Below are 19,310 nucleotides of genomic sequence, written 5' to 3' on the forward strand. Positions count from 1 at the left end.
TAAAAATAGCACCACTCTAAACCAGCCATAGGAGATACATGTAGAAAATTAACAACACGCAAGTTGACAGAAGTTCCTGTAGTACATTCCATATAGCTTTGCTTGGGAGCAATACCATATGGAACCTTCCTCTAGACAGCAAATTACTGTATGACTTGGTTGATACTCCCAATTTACACAACTGGTGACCAGCTGTTTTCCCCTCAATTTCTGTTTAAAAATATGACCTGTACCAAATTGTGGCAAGCAAAAGACTCCTAAAAGCTTAACTTCTGAAGGGAGGTGGGTTGAAAAATGATAACCAGGGTTGTGTAGGTGTTATATTACAACTGCAGACCCCTCTGGCTGCGTACACTTTTTAAGTATAAGTGCCTCACTTCAGAATGTTTTAAGCAATAATATTAATATATTCATATTCATGTCTGGATAAGTCCCGTTATGTGACTCTCTATGTATTCCAGTTCATTGAGAGACAGGTCAACTGTACATTCTATCTGACAAAATAAATGTTACTACTGTAGTACCATCTAAAGAAAGGCTCATCATTACATCTAGCTCTGGTGACACCACTGCCCATTAGTACAGTATTTACTGTACTGTCATTGTCACTGCATTTGCCATTGATTATCATGTGGTAATGGTCTACTAAGTCTGCTACAACTTCAAAAATAAAAAAGGAAGTGTGAGTGACATAGCAACGCTAATGATAAAGATACAGTTGTACACAAAAGGACTCTGTGTGGATAGAAGGCGAGCTATGAACTGCATGCAAATAGTTCTTTGACTGCCAATACTTTAAGTACAGTGCACCTTTGTTTAAGCTTAGTTTATTTTGCTAGGCTGTTGATGGAAGTAAAACAGTGCCACTGTTTAAAACCAGAAAAAAAAAACATATATAAATAGATTTGGAGATACAAAGAGATACTAATTATTTAGAATTGTAATTGTAGGTAAGTATTCTTTTTCTTTAATTACTATTTTAATTTTGTAAACTGTTATAGTATAATATTGTACAAGAAGTGTAGCCTGCATGAAAAGAAAGGCTATACTGATGAGGAAAATGCAATAGCCTGTAGAAATATCAATAAGTTGTCTTCCAGACCTGTAATATTTAAAATAATGCTATGGTAATAATTGAGCGAATTCACAACTTTGTGGTATTAAACACAATACCTATGTTTAAAAACAATATTTAAAATATTACAAAGGCCTAAATGTTTACTGATAACTTAAAAGTCCCAGGGCACAGTACCAACCAATGGATTAAGAGCTTCTTACCAAAAAGTCTCTTCCGATCAGGATCTCTTCTTTCTGTATGTTTGGTGTAAATTAAAAGTAGCTTAAGGGCAAAACAAACATAGGTAATGAAAACATGTTAAATGGTTTTAATAATACAGAGTGACTAGAACCAGAAGAAAATCTATTATCAGCAGCCTTTTTGGGGTTGGTTATTATCAGTAATAATTCTACTGCTAGTCAGCAGTTTAATATCACCGACTGCAGCATGAGAAATATTTATTTTTATTAGCTTTCATTTTAGACAAAGTGCTTTCTTCCCAGATTTGGAAATGCTTGCATTGTCTTTAAAATGATGGGGTGTGCCTTTTGCTTTAATAGCCAGATTCAGTAAGAATTTTTGCAGCTGCAAAAATGGAAAAGAATAAATGAAGAAGTGAAAGGTGTTTCTGTTTCAACTGGAGAACTGGTATTTTCTCAGAATGATGTGTTTTCATTACAAGTGAAGTGTTTCTTAAAAACACACTGCTTCACAGACCTCTGAATCTGCTTTGCTTAACCCAACCATTTTGAAATATGATATTAAAATAAATGAAACTCTTTTTAACATAATGATCCTTTTTTCTTATTTTTGGCCTCTTACCGTGGTTACAGTACACAGTGTTTTGCATTTCACTTCCTGTTCCTGAATAAACGTTGTCTTAGTTTTGTCTTCTTATATAAAATGTTACCACATTTGTATGGTGCTGAATACTGTCATCTGCAGTACTGTATTCCAGTCATTAAAAGATGGATATAGCCCCTATAATGGAAGAAGTTCTTCTCAAGATGTCACAGCAAAAAAAGAAAATATCACCAAAAAACTACAAGGAAAGACTGTTTGAGTTAACAAAAACAACACTTTCATACTACGAGCACGAGAAAGGGGTAAGAATCTGTATTTCTTTTTTGTACTATGGATGATATTTTAAAGTAATTAACATATCCCTTACTATTCAACAATTCTTTTGCTCCAATATATTTCTTTAAATCTGTCTTCACCTGGCTTTGAGCTTGCTATGAGCTTGTCTGGAGTGGCGCTTGATGCTACCTGCTCTTTAAAGACTTCAATAGTGCCGGGACTGAAGTGCACTTTCATTTGTATGGCGTGGGGTTGTTTGTATATATTTGTTTTGCATATAATTGATTTTTTATATGGAGAGTGAGATTTTGACCTCATGAATTGTGTAAAGTATAGCAAACAATTTATTTTACCCATGGATAACACACGTAAGTAATCTATCAATATAATAGGTTCATGTGCTCAATAATAATTTCTGAGGTAAAACATGTATGAGAAATTAAAAGTAGACAAATGTCCTGATCATTGTCCCATAGGCAAGAGAGAAACAGGTGTTAGTGTATGTGACTTTCTGGATGGTACATTTCAGGAAGGGAATTAAATTATCTTACAGCCACCATGAAACAACATATGTTATTTATTCTTAACTGACCCCTTTATTGTGTCTTCAGTCCTATTATTTTATTGTGTTTTCCAATGTGCCCATGAAGAGAAGACTTGGCATGCCTTATATTGCTAAAAATAAAGGTTGCATCAGTGCGTAATGAACAAAAGATAGTCTGAGACATATTTACAAAAGAACTGGCATTCTCTGGTCATGTGAGGTCACGTAACAGTTGTGTCTTTTTACTGTATGGTACTGTAGGTGTTTGATGTGAGAACTTGTTTTAAAAAAATACATAAAACAACATTACATAAATCACCACATAATTATTTGCAGCACAGTAACAACAGCTTTAGTAGCAAGTGATTTTCAAACTAATCGTGGGTTCAGTCCCAGGTGGGGAACACTGCTGCTCTACCCTTGAGCATGGTACTTCACCTAGATTGCTCCAGTAAAAACCCAACTGTATAAATGGGTAATTGTACATAAAAAATAATGTAATTGTATGTAAAAATAATGTGATAACTTGTAACAATTGTAAGTCGCCCTGGATAAGGGCGTCTGCTAATAAATAAATAATAATAATAATAATAATAATAATAATAATAATAATAATAATAATAATAATAATAATAATGATAATAATAATAATAAAATCGTTCCGTTAATGCTTTGAAATTGAGTCGATGAGGTTGTTAAGAAATTGAACTTTTAGGAGATTTTTCAGAAGCAGGCTGGATTTTGAAAAAGAGCATTGTTCATAGGCCTGGTAAATAATTATCTAATCAGAAAAAAACTAGAGAAAATTATAGAGAACACACATAAAGTACAGTAATAGGGTAATAAACAGGTCAGAAATCAAATATTATAAGCATGTAGATGGCCAAAGGTAAGCCTTTACGAGTCCTGTGATCGTTTTTGCAGGTGTATTAAAGCTGATGGCTCGCCAAATTCTAATTTCAACATGTCAAACAATTCTGATAATTTAATGGGAACATCCTAATTCCACATCTCTCTAAAAAGGGGACAAAACATCCTGCTGTTGTACCCAAGCTGATCTGTTCTGTATTCATATTTTTAAACCGTTCCCAAAAAATAGAAAGGACACTTCATATCCATTGGTGCAAATATATATTCATACTTTTTTTTTTTCTTCCAGAAACGAGGAAACAAGAAAGGATCAATTTTAATCGAAAAAATTCGCTGTGTTGAGACCGTCCATCTTGAAGAACAGACTCCGGTCGAGAGACAGTATCCATTCCAGGTTTGTTAAAGGAGATACTTGACTGGTTTCACAACCCTTCAGTAGAACTAGTTAGAACTTGATTGGAGCTCCAGTATGCCATCAATAGTAGCATTATAGTCCAAGATTAGTGCTAATCAGGGTCTGCGAAACCAGCCTACAGTTTAATACATGGTCAGTGGTGTCAGTACAGACTCCTGAAATCGGAAAAATAATTGCATATAGCTAAAATAATAGTATTGAAACCCAGGTGCTGGGATTAAAGAAAATAAAAATAAAAAATTCACCATTTGATCGAAATTAACTAAATATTATCATTTTATTAAATACAATACTGTGATATGATGCCAATAAGGGTCAAAGTTAAAAAATACAAGCACTGTGGGTACACCTGCACATAACTGAAGATCAGAATAAGGTAATTTCCATTATCTGAGTAAATAACCCAAAGCAGGGACTGAACAAAATCTTAATAATGGAAATGTTGTGTAACGATTATGTGACCTAAATCTAATTCTAATGATATTAAAAAAAAAAAAAATCTTCTTTCAGATTGTGTATGATGAGGGAATTCTGTACATATTTGCAAACAATGAAAGCAGTCGGATAAAATGGTTGGAAGCGTTAAAACACGGTAAAAAATTTTTTTTTATTATTTATTATGTTATGCCAACAGTTTAGTGTAGCATTTGTGACCCCATTGGACTTCAAATGAAAATGCTATAGTTTTTGAAGTGCCCAAGTATCCATGGAGCCTGTGCACTGTAGAATACAGTAGAGTGCACAACCCTGTGTGTGGTAACAGTCAAGCGATAACTGGTCACTACTGACGCTAATTACTTTCTAAATGAGCAAAGTGCTTTTTTACATTCAGCAGTGGGTCCATGTGACCCCTTTTGTTTACTATTGGGCTGCAGAAGGAGTGGGCACTTGGGAAAACTGTTTGACTGGCAAAAAGGGAAGTAACTAGGGCTCCAACTTCAAAAGACCAGGCATAAAACTGGATAGGGAGTGGGGATCAGGGTTTCTGCTCTGTTTCGATGGGGATTGAGGTAAAGAGCCGAGCAGTGAGCATGTGGTGGAAGAACAGGATGTGACAGGTCTTAGGCTCTTGTCTCAGTTTGAAATTGGGTCCTTAACCACCTTTCCTAGGGTCTAGTAGAATAAATACATGTCTGTGTGTGTCTTTCATTGGCTGTTCCCACCGTTTATTACTGCAAAGTACCCTAAATACTGCACATCACAGATTCTGTACAAAGATTTTTTTTTTTTTTTAGTATATTGATGTCTAATCTCTGCTTTACAGAAATCAAGAACAATTCAAACCTTTTTAAGAAGTACCACAGCGGTTTCTGGGCAGATAAAAAGTTTCTTTGCTGTAAGCAGGCAGTGAAAAATGCCCCAGGATGCACCTTGTGGGATTCATGTAATGTATTTCTCTATTTTTACTAAGAATACAAAAAAAAATACACTGCTCTCTCGCTAAGGCAAAAACCCTCACTAGAAAACTGAAATGCTGCCATGTAGAGTTCAGTATCTGACACAGGTAAACTCTCCACAGCTAAACCACCACATTTTCTGATTGATGTTATCTGGCGTCTTACAAGTTGGATGTAATTTAAAGAGTACAATATCAGTGCACTAGAGCAGACATTTTGAGAAGAGCCTTGAAACAGACTTTAAAGTTCTAGTGTAAAAAGTTGTCAGGATGTTAACAATGAAAAGAAAAATTGCAGGTACGTTATATAAACAGTTGTAGCAACATGTGAGAACGTGTGCCACTATTTCTTTCGGAATCATGCTACTTACTGTTTAACCTTGGTGCTCTGCTGGGTGTCCCAGACCATGTTCATTTGGGATTTTGCAATTGCCCATAATACCTTGCGGGTGGGGTTCCAGAGCAGATTAAACGGCCAAGGCAACTACAGTGAAATAAAGAGTCTGACTCAAAAACGGGTAAATGTTGTAGAAAAATAGCTGATCTTGATATTATTGCTCAGAAGAAACTAGGGAGGGGATGCTCAGGAAATATTGTTCTGACATACATTGGGAGAATCTATTATTTTCAGATAACACCAGGGTAAGGTTTAAAAACAGAGAACCACACATGTGTCTCTCCCTCAATTCAGCTGTTACAACAGGTAACAAAACAATAATCTTGTTTGTCATTTCTGACGGGGCGACTTCGGTATTGCTCCAAAGCTACTTTATACTGGAACCCTGCCACATGTATGGCATTGTGGGCAACTGCGCAAATGTCTATAGCGGGCAGGTGTGATGTCATTTGGCTGCTTCACTTTGCAGTTCTATCATGCACAGTGCACAGGATGACATTTTTTATACAATAAGAGACAACCATCACACGTTGTATTAACTTGGCCAGCTAAACGATCTACTGTGCAAATAAAAAAAAAAAAATGGAGGGTCTTTGAAGTAAGTTTTTTTGCCAGTGAGAGGTCATTTGTTTTAGTATTGTTCTCCGATAGAGTCATTGTTTTGTGTGTGTGAGGTACTGTATCAGTGGCACTAGATGTCACAAAATCCTTACATTTGTCAAAACTGTGTTCTGGGGCTTCCCCTTTATTTATTTATTTATTTATTTATTTATTTATGGTTTTGCATTTCCTCATGTATCTGGTCTGCATGTATCACTTTCAATGTGTGGACTATATTTTGTAAATAATGAGAAATGCTGATAAAATGTAGTTTTAGATGTTCAGCAGCTGTTTCAAGACCAGGGCCCTACTTGTTGTGTTATATGACCATATTCTTTTTAGAGGATTTACAACTGCAAAACAGCATTAAGGGCCTATTTTAATTGTACTTACAGTTTTAGCGATAAGGGAGGCAGAGACAAAAATAAAATTGATTATATTTTAAGTATAGTATGCAATTGGAGCGACTTAATATAAGTTTCAAATAATGTGTTATTTTTCATTTTATAGCAGGAAAATTGAAGCCAGATCAATGTTATACCAACAAACATCTTCCTCCTATACCTGGACAGGTAAGGGAATTTTGACCTTTTAGTGAACATTGTCCATTTTCCAATGCCTGTAGTAGAATGTAGGATGTGACAGAAAAGCAGCGTTGAAATATAATTGTCTATTCGTAGCTTGAAGAAAAAACAATAACAACAAAAAAAATGTAATATATGCTTACCATAAAAAGTCTGTCTTTATGTAGGAAAATGTGAAGGTAATATATAAAGTAAAGGTAATGTGTATATATGTGTATGTATTGTGAGATAGCGCTACCCATCTTTACTTGAAACCACAAGTGTTTTTAATTCACAAAATAAACAAAAATTAAAACAAAAACCTAGCTCTTTTTGAACACTAACTACACAATTCAGGAACCTATCTAAATAACCGGACAGGTAAGCTGTTTATCGGTTGACAAAACAGAGTACAGAGTTTCACACAACACAAAATAAAAAGGCCTCACACAGTACCTGTGAATACGACTGAACGCATTCTCAATCGGGCTTCTTCCCACAGCAGAGCCTCGAGCAGACTGCCTGCTGTTCTAAATATAATGTTCGCCAGCTGACAGTAATTAAAAAGTCAATTATCAATAATACAATTAACAAACAATGATGCACATTTTAATATTTTTCACAGGGCCTGTCAGTTGTCACATTGTGGATGTGGGTTTTTTATCACAGATTTGTATGTGTTAAATGTTACAATTTTGAAATGTGACCCATACTCGATTTTCTTTAAACTGTATCCAGTTCAAGGCCTTTTGATATTCTTAGGTAGAATTATTCTGGTTTTCTTGATTACTTGACTACTTAAAGTCTTACATTATGTTTGGGATATTTCCCAACATGAAATATCCATGTTTTACAGGGTAGGGAACACACATGCCTTCCTCCCATCCCGGAGAGCGGGAAAACCTCCCTGAAGATTGTGGTGGCGCTGTACAATTACAACAGACAGGACAACACTGAACTCAGCCTGGTGAAAGGAGACAAGTATTATGTTTTAGAAGAGCATAGTCTTGACAGGTGGAAAGTCAGAGACACGAAAGGGTGAGGATTCATGTTGGAGATACTGAGAACCCATTGAAGCCTGCATCTCGTTTCCAAGGAAGCCCTGGAGTTACAAAAAACAATGACAACTGAATAGTACACTAAAAAAACTTCCTAAAATAACATCCCTCCAGCTGAGCTGAACATGTGACCTATGGCATGGAAAGTGATTCGTACCAGGAAGCAATAAATTATTATTATTATTATTATTATTATTATTATTATTATTATTATTATTATTATTATTAATAATAATAATAATATTTGTATTCGTATTAAAGGAAATAAATAAAAACACAGAAAGGAAACATTTTCATCACAAAGAAATAGGGGCCAGGTGGCTCATGCTGATAGACAATTGATGTCCTTTAACGGCTGTTTTGCAATCGAATTTACATTATCAGAGACACCAAAGAGTACGCCCACCTAAACATGCACGATCATCACATGTTGATTGTGAATGAAGTGAATGGCAATCATGCGGTTTCTACATGTGTTGATTGTGCATTGTTTGGGCACAGTAGTGTGAATAGGTTTTTCGTTCGGGTATCCGAATTACTGGCTCTAATTTTATTTTCCTATATATGATACATACAAAGGCTAGTAGAAGTAAACGTTGTCCTTGGGTTACTTTTTGATGATGAGCTTGCATTCTCCAAATAAATCAGTGCATTATTTTTTAATAATTACTAATTACTAATATATAGTGCCTGACTTGCCCTACTGGTCTCAAGAGAGGGTGCGTTTGCAAACATACACTGGCACTGTGATGTTCACTTAACCTCTGTATTGTTGTTTGTTTTTCCATTTAGTCATAACAAAAGAAATGGTGTGACTGATGTACAGTATAAAACAAATACAATAAAGCCCATGGCAATTCACTCCTGAAATGTTATTTACAGGACAGAAGGCTACGTACCCACCAACCAAATACGAGAAAGGTGGCAAAGTCTAGTAATCTGGTAAGTGAGTCTGCGTAAGGATGTACACAACATGGGGAAGCTATTAAAAAACATATACAGATTTAAACAATAATTAATGTTACCAGTAAGGATTTATAAGTGTAGTTGCTACAGAACGGTTCCAATGTGGATGTGAATTGTACTTCTAGAAACACGTTTTAAATTTGCATTGATAATGTCCTTTGGCATTCTTAGTTAATACTTGTATGGTTCCCTTTACAGTAATGAAGGGCAAGCTCCCAGTAAACTCTTGAAAGCGCAGTCACTCAGTGAGAGCACAGCGTAAGTGAAGAGTTTTTTTCCCCCTGTAATTTCATGTGATTCATCTCGTTTTCCAGTGTTTGTTTTGCTGATTGCCTGTTATTATTATCATTTTATCCCACCATTTTAGATTCACCTTATTTTTCTCAGTATTCCCATGATAGAGATTACACACTCTCACAGGAAGTTAGACTTTCTTGTGATACTTGTGAAAATCCTTTCTATCTTCAATATTAATGTTATCCTCAATATAATACTTTACAGAACAGAACGTTTTACCCTCAGACGGTCACATGGAATTAATCAGTAAGTGTTTGAGTTCATTTGATGTCAAACTATTATGTCGAGGACCAAAAATACTACAGAGGTAAAACATTCATAAATACCTAAGCAGCCTTTACAGTAGTTTAGTGGCTGGTGCATAATCTAAAAACTGTTCAGATGGATACAAAAGCTTTGCACAGCCAGGACATGAACCTACACTCCTGAATATATGACTCTCCTGCACACAGCATGTGGTCATGTCTGGATATACATATCACCAGGAACAATCTTCTACTTAAAACTAGTTTTGTCTTTTTATGTCATTTTGAAAATGCAAAACTAAGATTTCATTAGATTTTATTTTTTTACACATAACAGAATAATGAAACTTATCTGTAGGCAAATTGTATATGCAAAACATTTATATTCTGTAATTTTATAAAAATGATTTCACACAAAGGGTCTTCTTTTTATATTATAATGTCAGTCTATGTGACTCAATTTTAATTAATTAAACTAGGGCTTTCACTGGCTTTAAGATAAACTCATTCACTTACCTGGCTCTATCTAACAAGAAGTGCTTGGAGAAAGACACATTTTCTGAAAATGATTTTCTGAAAGGAATAACCCCATTTTAAAATTAAATTAAGCATTGCTGTCAGCATTTCGATGCCAGTTTTGTGCATTTAAAATGTTTTTGTTCCTTTCGGTGTGCTAGAGTTTCTGTCAATGTCCATAGCTATTCACTTGCATTATTATCTTGCAATAAAATGACACAGCAGCCGAATTACTGATTCTGTTGAAGCGGCACTATTTTAGTTAATTAATTATTTAACTAAATAGTTAATGAATTTGTTTAGTTTTTTCTTTTAATTACAGTAACTGACTCCCTAGTTATCTCTTAAATGCTAATCAGTGCATTTCTAGATCAGTAATCCTACTACTTACTTCTGGTTAAACAGGCCATGCGCTAGTGTCTCTTTATACAGGGTGATTCAGAAGTTGTGCAATGTATTAAATCATCAAGCAACTGAAAACTAATAATCACCATGGATATGTTTACAACGACTTTTAGCACCCATTCAGATCAATTAATAAACCCTTAGCTAATGGTCCTTAAAATCATAGCATCGAATCCTACTGTTGAAAAATATTTTAAAAGACTTATCTTCTATTAAATCCCTTTTGTGCAACGAAAGAGTCCTAATAGAAACATTTAACAAATAATTACATTTAACCATCGTTGGAAATACAAAAAGCAGAAATGACCAGTAGAACACTTCAGTTACATCTGTTGTAAACCCAGGTGGCCATGATTTTATCATTCTAAAATCTTACAAAATCATCGTAAACAATTATTGGTATGTTCTTATGATGCGTGTTATAAGAAATACTGTATTAGCATGGCTCCCTTTTTAATTATCATATAATGACACCCTTGGTCACAGCACTTAGTGTCTTGTAAACTCTTGTCAAAATAAAAAAGGACAGGGTCAAGGGATTTGTTTTCTCAGGAATAATAGTGTAACAACCATAGCTACCTCTGTTTTCGTTGTAAGTGTATTCAATGGTTCTATTAATGCCAGATCCTGTTAGCATGACTTGTAAATAAACCTGTCAAAAGCCTAGTATTTTTTTTTTTGCTACTTGACAGATAATAGGATAGTTCATACCGTACCATTGCACTGGAAAGATTATGTGGATACTAAGCATAATATATTGCTGAGTGTAGAATTAATGAATGCTTCAATTAATAAAAAAGTACAAGGCTTTCATAAAACAAAAAAATGCTTCATCTTGTCAGGTGTAAATGGTAAACATCACTATCAGCTTACAAAAGCTGTCTAGATCATTTAACAATGCTCGTAACCATAGTTATCCCGCTTTTCATTATCGGAATATCTGAACAGTTAATTGCTTTTTCTTTCGAAATCAATCACTATTTCTATTATCGTTTAAACTTTTTGATTGATTGCTTGTTTTAATTGTTCTGTGCAGTGATTTTCAATTTTGCAATGTTTTGCTTTGCTTTAGTGAGGATAGTGAAGACAGTTCAGACAATTCTTTAAGCGTGCAATCAGTCAATGTTGAAGACTATGAGTAAGTATTCTGAGGTTTGCTGCATTATATAGATGATTTATCATTGAAGCAAATTAGCATTACAGAGTTACTGTAGTGTTATGAACTTTCATTGGCAATAGATATTGAAATGCTATTAAGAGAGTACTTATATATATATTAGAATTAGTTTAAAATCATCCAGAAATCACATACACAACTGGTTTCACAGATTAAATTGATTATTGTATTGTAATGGTGATAAGAAAGGCACAGGACAGGTCATATATATATATATATATATATATATATATATATATATATATATATATATATATATATATATATAGATAGATAGATAGATAGATAGATAGATAGATAGATAGATAGAATTGTTCCATATTGAAAAGCAGAAACTAGTATACATGACATTAAAGTTTCCATGTGTTGGCCAATTAAAGCACAGCCCCCCTCATGCTACGCAAATACCAACATATTATTATTATTATTTGACCTTCTTTTCTCTTTCTAGTTGGTACACAGGAAATATATCTCGAGCTAAAGCAGAACAACTTTTGAAGCAGAAGGTATAGCATCTTAAAAATCTTGACATTGACACAAATGCAATCTATTCTGGAGGGATAGTGACCATTGCTCAGTGATTACCAACTCTAATTCCTTCAGAGAATGTGGCATGAAATGAAATCTGCAATGATTTTGTTCTCTAGAATGGGCCATAGAGTCATCCCTTGTGATCCTGTTCCTTTTGAAACATCAGTCATTTGTGCAATCTGGATACACATGCAAAAAGCTTTTAATAACCATCTAGAACAGTTTCATGCAAAACTTTATGAAAACTATTAAAACAGATTTAACAAACATTGTTTAAAATTCCAATGGCAGAATATTATATAATAATAATAATAATAATAATAATAATAATAATAATAATAATAATAATAATAATAATAATAATAATGCTTATATATTTAAACCTTTTAATAGGAAGCTTTTTTTAGATGTACTATATTTTGTCATGAAAATTGACCACTTGTTTCATTTAGGGGAAAGAAGGTGCCTTTTTGGTCCGAGATTCAAGCCAACAGGGTATATATACAGTGTCTGTCTTTAGCCTGGCACTTCAGTAAGTAAGAAAAACAGTTACTGTCTTTTTTTAAGCTTGTGGTGTTTTGCTAATTATTTTGAATACCAGACTATTTTCACTCTGACTCATGTGAAGCCCACATAAGTAAAATTGACACATCACTGTAAGCTTGTTTTCAATTCCCATTCAATTCCTGTGCTTACAGGATACAGGAAATCAGGGTTGAAAAATAATTTATAGCAAGCAATAAGGGAACAAGAGGCAAGGGAAGATGTGTTTTTAAAATCTTTCATAATTACAACTTTCATTTTTTTTCTCAGTTTCTCAAGTTGAATTTTTTTGGTCTATAAATCAAATGGAAAGTCTTTAAGTCGTGATTTCACGTTTTATGTTTCAGAGATAAAAATGGTTCAATTCGGCATTACCGTGTAAACGTTACTCCTGACAATCAGTATTACCTGGCAGAGAATCACCTGTTTGACTCAATCCCGAAAATGATTCAATATCACCAGCACAATGCAGGAGGTAAAGTGCTTTTAAAAGGGAGATGGAGGATTAGGAATGAAATACAGGACACACTATGGTGAATATTTGTGAATGTTAGGAACCTGTACAGCTTTTTAAAACATTTTTTATATTATAATTTTTTTTAGGAATAGTTACTAGACTACGCCACACAGCAGCAGTAAACGTGAACAAGGTGCCATCCTCAGCTTATGGTAATTTCCTAACTTGCAGTAAAGCAATACTCTATACATTCTTCATTTATATAATGTTTATGTAATGTTTGTTTATGATCCCATTATATATGATCTTAATCATCATTTTTTACTATTTCTGTGCTCATGGATATTTGGCATGTTTATGAACATGAGAAAGTTTGTCATGTTTAATAAAATCACCAATATGTTTTACCTTTGGGACAGTCTCTGTCCATCCTGAGCATGCTGGGATTGCTGCAATGAGGCCCATGCAAAAATGACCACTTTAAGCATCAGTCATTTATTTTCTGCTTTATAAGGTGTTGATTGAACCCTCCCCCTAGTATGTACAGCACTGTACACCAGTTATGTTTCTCTGCTATTAGGGAAATGGGAGCTGAATCGAGAAGAAATAACCCTTTTGAAAGAGCTGGGCAGCGGGCAGTTTGGAGTGGTGCAGCTGGGGATTTGGAATGGGAAGTACGATGTCGCTATCAAAATGATCAAAGAGGGCTCCATGTCTGAGGATGAATTCATTGAGGAAGCTCAAATAATGATGTGCGTTCAAAGACTGAAACAGTAGGACAAAGAGATTTCATCATACACTGTAAACAGCGCCTCTTATAGTCAGCCTTGGTCCATTAGTTTTCTCATATACATTTTCTCCTCCTGCTGTACATTCCTTTTGTACTTACTCATTCACAGAATGATTCGTAGCATGCTACTTTTAGAACAGTATTATGTAAAACTAGGTGGGGGAAATCAGGTCATGTGATTATATTTAACACATGGACAAATTCTATTAGACAATATGCTTTCAATGGAGATAGTTGGTCAGTTAACGTCTTTCTTGGTCTTGGTCTTGTTTGAATGGCCAGGATCTCATACATTTACTCTAAGCAACTCCATTCAATCCCCTCCTATATACACTAGTGAATTTCTATTCAACCCTAGCCCTGCCATGCTAAACATTATGCATGTCCTAGTGTACTAGCTAGCTAACACATTTCTCAGAACTGTTTTGCATAACGTAATGTAGCTTCTGCTTTACAAGCTCTAGACTTCTGCATCAGGTGTTTTAAACTTCTGTATGTGTCCCACCCATGTCCTTTTGCAGATCTGGAATGTCTAATTTAAAAAAAAAAAATGTTTAGCAAATAATAACATGGTTCCATTTTTTCTTTTTTGATTAATTTCCAGTTACAAAAAACAAGTTCAGCTAGTAAAAATGTTCAATATAAATAGATAATTGGGTTTTTTCATAACCAAATCATTGTGTCTTTTAGGAAACTGAGACATCCAAAGCTGGTGTCACTCTATGGAGTTTGTACCAAAGCCTACCCCATCTATATTGTGACCGAATACATGTCCAATGGCTGCCTGCTAGACTACATGAAGGCTCATGGGAAGGAGTTGCAGCAGACGCAGTTGCTAGAGATGTGTCTTGACGTCTGTGATGCCATGACCTACCTGGAGAGCCAGCAGTTTATACACAGAGACTTAGTAAGTGAGCAAGCCACTGGAATGTGCATTGTAAATCGTGATACAGCACATCTTCAGCTTGACTTAAAACATTTCATAATACCAGGCTGGATTTTTCACGTCACGTCACCACTTGACTGCCATTGAATACTCCACATATCCGGCTTGAGTAATGCAAAAAATATTTGTTTGCTCTCCTTTAAAATGTAATTATTTCCCTTGAATTAACCTTGATTGCTTTAAGTAACTTGTAAAGGGACTGGCAACTGTAAGTGTCAGTTTAACACTAACTGTAATCAAAAATGTCCCAAAAATGTTCTGTAAGATTGAGGTCTGTTTAAGCATTATCCAGACTTTGCCAACGTTATTTATTATCGTAGATGTACATGATGTTGAAAATGAGCATCACTATTAAACATTTTGTAACTTCAATGAGTCATTAAACATTTATTTCTACTACAGGCTGCCAGAAACTGCTTGGTTGAAAAAGACCTGACAGTAAAAGTTTCTGACTTTGGAATGGCCAGGTAAAAGGAAAAACAAAATTAAATCAATTTGTCTAACAAATAGAGGTAACACTTAACATTGACTGTCTCTAACTGCACCATAACTGCACTGTATTTCCATGTGTGGTTATATAGTGTTTCAAAATATCTGTATTAAATGATGGTAACCCTTTTTGTTTATTTTAGTTTATTTTATTGTTTCTGGCAATATCTGTACTGTTTTTTATGTTTAAAAAAAATATATATTACCTGAAAAACATATCTTTCAAAACAGACCATCACAATCTTTTTTGGCAATATAAGTACAGTGATCCATCACTTCTCTGCCCATCACATACCTGCCCTAACCGTTTATATGCCATGATCAACCTCTTCAGCAACGTTACTTTATTATTGAACACAGAAGATTAGTTACCAAAGTTTTTGTACACTGTGTTGTATGTGATCCGTGTTGTATGTGAATGAAAAATGCGGGCTTGCTAAAAACAAAGTTTATAAAGAATCCATTGGTTTGTGCATGTACATGGTAACTAATGGGGGAATTCGTGTCTAATAACATAGGAATGTGTACCATGCTGTTACCATGGAGTTACATCAATTAACAAGTTGTTTACCTTTTTACATGTAATTACACGTGTTACCTTGTAAGAACCAGAACCATTAGTATAACCCATTTATTACAATGTAGTTACATGGCTATGCATGTCCTGTGAAATAAAGTGATACCATGTCCTCTGTGTGCAGTATTGTTGGTAAGAGAACATGCCTGATTCATTGCATAGGTACGTGATGGATGATCAGTACACAAGTTCAGCTGGTACTAAGTTTCCAGTGAAGTGGTCTGCCCCAGAAGTTCTGAATTACACCAGATTCAGTAGCAAATCTGATGTGTGGGCTTTTGGTATGTACTTTTTGGTTTAGATTTTTTGTTTTCTAACAGCAAAGATTTGTAAACTGACAACACTGTGTTCATTAAACATTTTGTAACTTCAATGAGTCTTACTCTCCTTTTAGAAAAGTAGTGTAGATGACACTTTGGATTAATGGCTGTCTGAATTTTCCCCATATTGCTAAATGAAATACATTTTGATGTTTGTGAACATTGTTAAACATTTAGTAATTGTGGCCAACGTCTCTTTGTGGAAAGCAGAAGACTTATGTTTATTTTAGGAAGCTAAACCCTTTCTGAATAGTTATTTATTTTTTCTGTGTGACAGCCTCACTGGGGCAGAGCACCTGTTTACCCAAGAATATATAGCTCGCACAGCATAGCTCACACAGGGTAGCTCACACATGGTAGCTCACACAGCGTAGCTCGCACAGGGTAGCTCACACAGGGTAGCTCACACAGCGTAGCTCACACAGCGTAGCTCCCACAGGGTAGCTCCCACAGGGTAGCTCGCACAGGGTAGCTCACACAGCGTAGCTCACACAGGGTAGCTCACACAGGGTAGCTCACACAGCGTAGCTCCCACAGGGTAGCTCACACAGGGTAGCTCCCACAGGGTAGCTCGCACAGGGTAGCTCACACAGGGTAGCTCACACAGGGTAGCTCGCACAGGGTAGCTCACACAGGGTAGCTCACACAGCGTAGCTCACACAGGGTAGCTCACACAGCGTAGCTCCCACAGGGTAGCTCGCACAGGGTAGCTCGCACAGGGTAGCTCACACAGCGTAGCTCACACAGGGTAGCTCACACAGCGTAGCTCCCACAGGGTAGCTCACACAGGGTAGTGCTGCGTGTGCAACTCGTAATTTACGTAGTACTTCATTGACCCTCAACACCCCTACCGCGTGACCATAATATCCCACGAACCTTAGGTTTAGGGTTAGGTTATTGTTATGAAATAAACTTTGTAGTTTGAACTTTTGTAGTTTTTTTAAACTTTGTAATTTTAGTACCTAAATTTATTAAACTTTTGTAGTTTTTTTAAACTTTGTAATTTTAGTACCTAAATTTATTACCCTTATCATGTGATCAGGCTGTAGCATATAATGATGATGTCTATTACGAGTTGCGCACGCAGCACTACCCTGTGTGAGCTACCCTGTGGGAGCTACATTGTGGGAGCCTTCATTCTGCAGCAATACCCCTCTCTGTTTACCTCTGATTTGTTGTGTTTTATCTTTAGGGGTCCTGATGTGGGAGGTGTTCAGTTTGGGAAAGCAGCCTTACGATCTTTATGATAATACCCAAGTGGCTCAGAAGATCATGCAGGGATACAGGCTTTACAGACCACAGATGGTGAATGAAGATTTCTATAAAGTAATCAAAAGCTGCTGGCATGAGGCAAGTATGTTTTTGATATGTTCATTAAACTGTTTTGGAGAGAGATATAAGTTTATTTGCAGCGTTCAAAGCTCTGTTTACCCAAGATTTAAACTAAGTGTCATCTACTGTATGTTTATATCTTTCAATGGACTGGGCCTAAGTTCGGCAAATTCAAATTCCATTTTTATTTTCTTTTAGAAAGCAGAAGAGCGGCCTACTTTCCAGCAGCTGCTGGAAACTATCCAAAGCTTTCTAGAGGAATGATGCTCCTCAAGTGAAACTCTTCTTCTTTTTACATGCAGTACAAATCAGAAGCATGTCACCTGTTGTTTTTAGAGATTTAATGACAGCCAGTGATTCTTTAATTGAACGACTCAACTCAGTAGTCAGTAGAAAGCTTACATTTCAAATGTTTTGGGGGGCATACTGGTATGGAACGTTTGCTCAGAAGTTTCTTTTGACACCTTCATTTGCATTGTATTTTAAACACCTGCTACTACGTGACCTGTACAGCAAATACTTTTGTCATTTTATAAATATTCTTCTGTTAATTTTAGTGTATTAAATGAAAAATATACAATTGTGTGAACAAATGTCATGCATAAATCTATAATGAAAACCTATTTTTGTGATACCATTGGTATATCAGCATATTAGAAATGTTCACCCTGCTTTGTACATATGGGTACCATTAGCATATAACTACTCTAAAAAACACTGTTCTAATTGCCTTGAAGATATTTTGGTAAGGGGATTATTGGTTTAGAACACAGATATGCCAACCCAGATAAAACGGGCCCAAATATAAACTTTAATTTAGAAAGATAAGGTTATAAAAGGGAGTTTAGTCAATTTTTGTCGTTGATGTATTTATTTTATTATTTATTTTAATTTCTGTATACCAGGGAGTAAAGTGAGGTAAAATAATTTATAAGAATTTAAGGATCTTCATTGTATGTATTGCCGCATGTTGTTTTTCTTTGAAGTGTCTGTAAATGTTTCAAAATAAATGGGTGCTATACCAGAAATGTATAGCAAAAAACTTTTTTTTTTTATTTTTTTTAGAATTGAACAGACTTTTTCAATGAATCCAGCGTTCAGTCAGAAAAGATTTCTAAATTAAATTGTTTTAATATTTAATTTCAGAGCAGGTCTTTCACGGTTTGTTTTTGGTTTAAATTAACTTGAATTTCACGATTACACCTTTTACCAATAATGTGCTGTGCAATATGTTTCAGTTTCACTCTTATGTTATCTGACTCACTGTCTAGTTTTTATAGTTAAAATATTTCTAGTCTTTTCTGCTGATTCTGTTGCCATAACTTCCCCTGCTGTCACTGTGATAATCGCGTATCTTGTCTGTGTCTTGTGTGTTCAGTTCTAAGAACACTGTTAGGCACTGATGCAATTTTCAATTTGTTACCATCTCATCTATCAGGTACAGCTCGAGTATCTATATTTATTATTTAGTGTCACAGCTAGGGAGCTATTTGAGACAATCCAAACGATGTTCTGTTCTGAGAAACCTGACTCATTTCTGTCTCTATATCCCAGTTGAGTACCTTTTTAACTGTGAGTCTTTTTGAGTGCTGCTGAAGTCTCAAGGTAAGTGGCATTACTGTAGTTTGTGAGCAGTCTTGAGTGTTTCTACAGGGCTTCTGTTTGCTATGGAGCTTTTTAGGAGTCAGGATGATATTTTCTATACTTAAGTTACATGCCAGTGAAATATTTTTCTTTAA

The 19,310-nt window shown here is 35.2% G+C and overlaps 1 protein-coding gene across 1 annotated transcript; it reads left to right on the top strand.

The window, feature by feature from the left end:
- The first annotated feature begins 748 nt into the window (after positions 1-748).
- LOC117406727 (cytoplasmic tyrosine-protein kinase BMX-like) lies at positions 749-17,835 on the top strand. Its single transcript, XM_034011003.2, has 21 exons — positions 749-950; positions 2,003-2,163; positions 3,841-3,945; positions 4,477-4,558; positions 5,231-5,350; positions 6,870-6,931; positions 7,779-7,960; positions 8,863-8,922; positions 9,145-9,204; positions 9,448-9,489; positions 11,482-11,547; positions 12,038-12,092; positions 12,570-12,649; positions 13,008-13,135; positions 13,264-13,329; positions 13,698-13,869; positions 14,598-14,814; positions 15,256-15,320; positions 16,082-16,200; positions 17,432-17,589; positions 17,770-17,835. Exons 2-21 carry the CDS (start codon positions 2,026-2,028, stop codon positions 17,833-17,835), a joined length of 2,043 nt encoding a protein of 680 aa, XP_033866894.1. The 5' UTR covers positions 749-950; positions 2,003-2,025.
- The last annotated feature ends 1,475 nt before the right edge of the window (positions 17,836-19,310 follow it).

The sequence above is a fragment of the Acipenser ruthenus genome, chromosome 8 (assembly GCF_902713425.1).
Source record: "Acipenser ruthenus chromosome 8, fAciRut3.2 maternal haplotype, whole genome shotgun sequence".
Taxonomy (NCBI): domain Eukaryota; kingdom Metazoa; phylum Chordata; class Actinopteri; order Acipenseriformes; family Acipenseridae; genus Acipenser; species Acipenser ruthenus.